The 6,000-nt window shown below is 43.8% G+C and overlaps 1 protein-coding gene across 1 annotated transcript in view; it reads right to left on the reverse strand.

Moving 5' to 3' along the window:
* The window catches only part of PIP4P2 (phosphatidylinositol-4,5-bisphosphate 4-phosphatase 2), a 107,705-nt gene that overhangs the window by 14,414 nt on the left and 87,291 nt on the right, over window positions 1–6,000 (reverse strand). Inside the window, exon 5 of the mRNA XM_077493007.1 lies at window positions 5,957–6,000. This exon is cut by the window's right edge and continues 9 nt beyond it. Within this exon, the coding sequence (XP_077349133.1) occupies window positions 5,957–6,000 (44 nt within the window). The remainder of the gene's footprint in view (window positions 1–5,956) is intronic.

Here is a 6,000-nt window from a genome sequence, read left to right on the forward strand (position 1 = left end):
GAGGCGGAGTGCATTGCTAGCTCCTCTGACAAAACTAGAGAAGACTGGATGGCTGTACAGGCGGCGGTGGCCCGCCTGCCAGCTTCTTCGGTGGATAAAAAGCGTTTTTTCAATAGACAGGCCTTCTATGAGGAGGGGGAGCAGATAGGCAGGTTGTTGGCAAAGATTGTACAGTCAAACCAGACTTCTCCATCTATTGGGGCTTTACGAAATGGTAGGGGGAAGGTGGTGAATGACCCAGATACTATTATGCAGGAGCTGGTGGGGTTCTGCTCAGTTATATCAGTCAAGGCAGGACTACACATTGTTAGAATTGCAGGATTTCCTGCAAGGGATCGAGCTGCCATTTCTGTTGGCCTCACAAAGGCAGTCACTAGACTCCCCCATAACAGAGGAGGAACTACTGACTGCGGTCAACTCTTTCCCTAACTCGAAGGCCCCTGGAGCGGATGGGCTCCCAGTGGAGGTATTCAAGCAATATGGAGAAGTTATATTGCCCCAGCTTCTTAGAGTGTTCATTGCAGCCAGGGAACGCAAGACTCTTCCTGAATCTATGACTAAAGCCAACATCATCCTACTGCTCAAACTGGGCAAGGATCAGTTGGATCCCAGCTCGTATAGACCAATCTCCCTTCTACAGGCAGATATTAAAATCCTGGCCAAAGTCCTAGCCACGAGACTAAAAAAGATCATTTTGACAATCATTCATCCAGACGGGCTTCATACCCGAGAGGTTTACTGCGTTAAACCTGCGTAGATTTATCAATATACAGTCATGAGCGGACAACGTGGGGGACAGGGCCTTGCTGTCACTGGATGCCCATAAAGCTTTTGACAGCGTGGAATGACAATACTTAGGGGCCACCTTGCAAAAGTTGGAGATTGGCCCTCTCTTTGTATCATGGGTGCAATTATTATACAACTCCCTGCAGGCAGCTATTAGGCAGGCTGGGCGTGTCTCTATGCCCTTCCCCTTACATAGAGGTACAAGACAGGGGTGCCCGCTGTCCCCTCTCCTGTTTGCCATCGCCATAGAGCCAATGGCTGTCATGATTCGGACCAACCCCTACATCGAAGGCTTCAAATACGGCAAGATCCATGAGAAACTCATGCTCTATGCTGATGACGCCATGCTACTTCCGGGGGACACAAGATCATCCCTGCGGGAGGTCATGTCGGTCATCAAAAAGCTTGGAGCTTATTCAGGGCTGGTAATTAATTGGAATAAATCCTCAATAATGATGTTGGACTCCCCATCAGACAACCAGGGCAACACACTCCAAAATATCCCAGTGGCCACCTCCTTCAAATACCTAGATGTGATTGTTACCCCACAACCTAGAGATTATGTCACTCTTAACTTATCACCATTGTTGGGCAGAATAAGGGATAAAACTAAAATTTGGTGAAAACTGAAAATGTCATTAGTGGGAAGAGTGAACCTCATAAAAATGGTTTTCATGCCCCAGCTCCTCTACATCCTGCATAATACATCCATGGTTGTCCCACTTAAAACATTCCGAATCATAAATTCATTATATAGATCTTTTATTTGGCTTAATAAGCCTCCACGGGTCAGGCTCGAGCAACTTCAAAAACCCAAAGAGGGGGAGATTGGCTATGCCCAGCCCCTGGTTATATTACCTGGCAGCTCAGCTGCAACATATTGCTCGGGCCATGCCCGTGGAGTCGGTAGACTTGGCAGGGAGGGCGGACCCAACCATGGCTCTGCTACGACACGTCACAGGAGTAAAAAATGTGGCTATAGGGCTGGAGGCACTGTCCTACGCCAAGTCCAATAAACTTTTCCCCACCTATGTGTTAATGCAGAAGGTATGGAATAAGGCCAGGCAGGTGCAAGATATTAATGGATTTATGGGTTTTAACCCCATCTGGGACAATGGCCATTACAAGGGAATTCGATCATTGACCAAGATAGAAGCAGTGTGGCATTACACTCATGGTCCACATCTTTTCAGACAGCAAATTGAACTCCTTTGCTACAGGCTTAATTCAGCCTCCCACAGTCTATGTATTTCCCATACATGCAATTGCAACACGCGGTCAGGGCTCAGTCTGAGGAAACTTTGTGGATACAATCTCCAGCCCCCATTTTTCATTACATGACTGAGGTCTCATTTCAAGGGATTCGTATCTCAGTGCTATGCCATGCTTTCATCCATACACCTGGAGGGCTTCCCAGCCAGGGTGTCACCCTTATAGGAGAGGGACATGGGTGCATTTGAGGAGGCTCTACAGGCGATTCAGTTATGCTCCCTAAATGTGGCGCAAAGCCTATCCCAACTGTACATCGTATTGTGGGTACACTTTACTCCTGATAAACTGCACAGGATGGGTCTCAGAGAAAGCGCAGAGTGCACCAGGTGCTCCAGAGGTCATGGCGACCTTGTACACCTATTATGGGCCTGCCCCAAGCTACATCTTTACTGGTCCGGGGTGGTTGCTACCATCAATAGAGCATTTGAAGTTGCCATACCGATGGATCCGAAGCCATGCATCCTGGGAATATTAGACGATCTACCAATTGAGCACACTCCCAAACAAGCCAGAGCACTGTTCCAAACATGTAAACTCATCCTCAGACACTGGAAGGGGACTGAGCCTCCCACCCTTAAAGAATGGATAAATCAAATGGGAGACTCCCTGCAATTGGAGAAGTATATTTTTCAGCATCGGGGCCGCCCAGAGAAATTCAATACCCTATGGACCCCATGGCTGGATACTCCTGACCTTAGCCCAGTGGAATTGGTGTTAGACAGACTGCTCATGTGATGTGTAGAGCAGTCCCTACTTCTAATGTATATCGGGTACTTTTGTTCCCTGTGAATCCTGCTACTTATTCCTGATGAAGGTGAAGGATAGTTAAAGAGGAATGGGAGAGCAGGAGCGGAAGGGGGAGGGAAGAAGTGAAATGTCACGATTTATTACAATTTCTTTTTGCACTAGTGAAGTGTGATGATGATGTGTTGAACTTTATATGGCAATTGCATTGGAACCTGACTTGTTGAACTGTATGTTTATTGTTGTTTCAATAAAATTCTTTTTGATTTAAACATTTTTTTTTTTACAGCTCTGAACAATTTCTACTGTAAAATGCTATCCTCAGAGTGGGATTTCAGCATGCCTGGCCTACATTAGTAGAAAGATTAGGGAAACCACGTGACATACGACTATATCCACTATGTGATCATTTAATGGTATGCTCACATGACAACAATGTGACTGGGCTTTTCTCATGGAATGTGTACAAGTGAGAAGTCTCTGCTTCAAGCTATGCTCTCCCCAAAGAGGAGCAAAATGTGTGGTTGAGTTCATCTGGAAAGCAATTTTTGTTACTCCATGTGAATTCTTTGTAGAATTGCAGTCATTGTTACAGTTTAGCTTTTATAATGCAAAGTCAACACCACCCAAAATACAGGTGGGCAGGATCACCTAACTAATTCTTGGATATCAAGCAATGTCCATACGGTCCACCAAATCCTGCTGTAATATATGACTGGAAAGCAGCGAGACTGGCCCACCTCCTGCTTGCTATTGGGAATTGTAGTCCACTTTCCAGTAATGTGCACCAAGAGCTATTTTCATTCAATAAGTCAGTCTATGTAAACAAGTTAGTTTTCAGAGCTGATAGTTCTTGGCATATAAACTTACAGTAAAGAGAGCAATATCCTACCCTAAAGCCCCTTCTCTCCCACTGTCCATTACTGTAACCTAAAACCTAACATTAACCCTCCCTGTTACCCCAACACTAACCCGCCTTGTAGCTGCAACTGATCATCCCTATTAACAGAACCTGGGAGGGCAAAGCCAAGCGCAGCAGGCGAGATGCTCAGCTTCTCTGTGCTCCCGTGGACGATCCTGCATCTGAACTTCTCCCTGTCTCACTGCCTGGCTAATTCTGCGCCCGAAGTGGTTGATACACCCGCGGGCACTTGCTGCACCTGATGATTGGTTTGTTACCCCATTGTACATTCACTATGACCCACACTAAGGAGGATGATGGAGCGGCCTCAGTCTCCCAAAATGGCCGGCCACAGAGGACACCTCATGGAGCCAGGAGCTAAGACAAGGAGCCCAGGACCTCCAAACATGAGGGAGCCAAGACAAAAGGTAAAGAGGGCACTAGAGATATGCTTTACTATGCCCAGAAGCTGCCATTGCCTTGTTCCCAACCTAATGACATCAAGCAAGGCAATGCTGCTAACATGCTAGAAGAGAAGGGGAAGAAGCATGGAGGAGCAGAGTCCTTGCATATAGAGCAAGGTAATATACTAATGATAGGGGCGCTAGTGCAGATGTAAATATCAAAAAAATGTGAAGAAAAGTGACAATCATAAAACATCTAAAATAATCCACACCATATCACAAAGCTGCAATAAACAACAAAAAATGCAAGCAAAGTAAATAAAGTCCCATGTTCGGGTAATAGAACTCCAAAGTCCAAAAACAAATGTGATTTTTTTCAGTGAAAAACTCCTTCTGAATCCATAAATCGGAAAAAGTTGAAATCTTCTATAACGTGATAAAACGTCCCTTCACCAAACAACTTATGGATAAGGAAAAACAACACCCCACTTTTAAAGATAAAGATGTCTTCTTACCAGATGCTGTTGACTACTTTAATTAAAAAGATAGTCAAATTAAAGTAGTCAACAGCATCTGGTAAGAAGACATCTTTATCTTTAAAAGTGGGGTGTTGTTTTTCCTTATCCATAAGTTGTTTGGTGAAGGGACGTTTTATCACGTTATAGAAGATTTCAACTTTTTCCGATTTATGGATTCAGAAGGAGTTTTTCACTGAAAAAATCACATTTGTTTTTGGACTTTGGAGTTCTATTACCCGAACATGGGACTTTATTTACTTTGCTTGCATTTTTTGTTGTTTATTGCAGCTTTGTGATATGGTGTGGATTATTTTAGATGTTTTATGATTGTCACTTTTCTTCACATTTTTTTGATATTTACATCTGCACTAGCGCCCCTATCATTAGTATATTTCCAGTATGACAAGTTTTTCCTTGTTTTTTTAGGGAGCAGCTATTAGTTATTTTATTTTTCACTGATTATTGATCAAATCCGATTATTTTTAGTGGCGCGGAGTTTAATAATCGCTGTTTATCAGCTATTTTGTTCACATATAGAGCAAGGTGCCTGGTCACAGAATGAATGTGAGGGAGATAATGCAGAGCAAGAACAACCCACACTTTGGGATATCCCGAAAACCTTTAACAAGTGCACAGTGTCTGTGGATAAGCTTAAAACACATCCAGGAATCTTATCAGAAGATGTTGCATTGATCAGACGGGACCTCCAAATAATTAGAGAACGCGCAACTGCCACAGAAAGTTGCTTTTATGACTTGGACAAGATTCTCTTCTGTAGGACTGGCAGACTACTAAGCAGTTGGCTGGCACCAACAGTCTGCACATGGAAGACCTGGAGAACCGTATGAGGAGACACAATGTCTGTATTGTGGGCCTCCCAGAGAAAACAAAGGGACGCAACCCCACAGAATATAAAAACAGAACCCATACACTAACCTTCTCTGTCTCCCTAACACTGCCCATCCTTGTAACCCTTACTCTTATGACCCTCTCTTTAAATAAAACCCCAGTACTAACCATCCTTGCAACCTCAACCCTCAAATTTGTAACCATAACCTCCATGCACTCTGACTCCTTAATTCTGGAGTCAGAATGCATTTTTCCAAACCTATGCACCTTCACTCAGATAACACGGAAGGCATCTCCTTCACATATCTTTTTAATCTTAGTCCGGGTGCCATGCATATCATCTCAGTATACAGACATACTTTGGGTAATTAGAGCGTTTGTACTGAAAATATTATGAGTTTCAAAAGGAATACATAAGTGAATTAAAAGTTAGTTTAAGATATTTGCCTGGAGTTCTGTAATCCTCAATATCAGATACTCACATTTTCTTGCAATGTGGGCACTTTGCCAATGTGTTGAATCTCAG

This window comes from Lithobates pipiens, unplaced genomic scaffold (genome assembly GCF_037356315.1).
Source record: "Lithobates pipiens isolate NorthernLeopardFrog02 unplaced genomic scaffold, aLitPip1_a1.2 Scaffold_19, whole genome shotgun sequence".
Taxonomy (NCBI): Eukaryota; Metazoa; Chordata; class Amphibia; order Anura; family Ranidae; genus Lithobates; species Lithobates pipiens.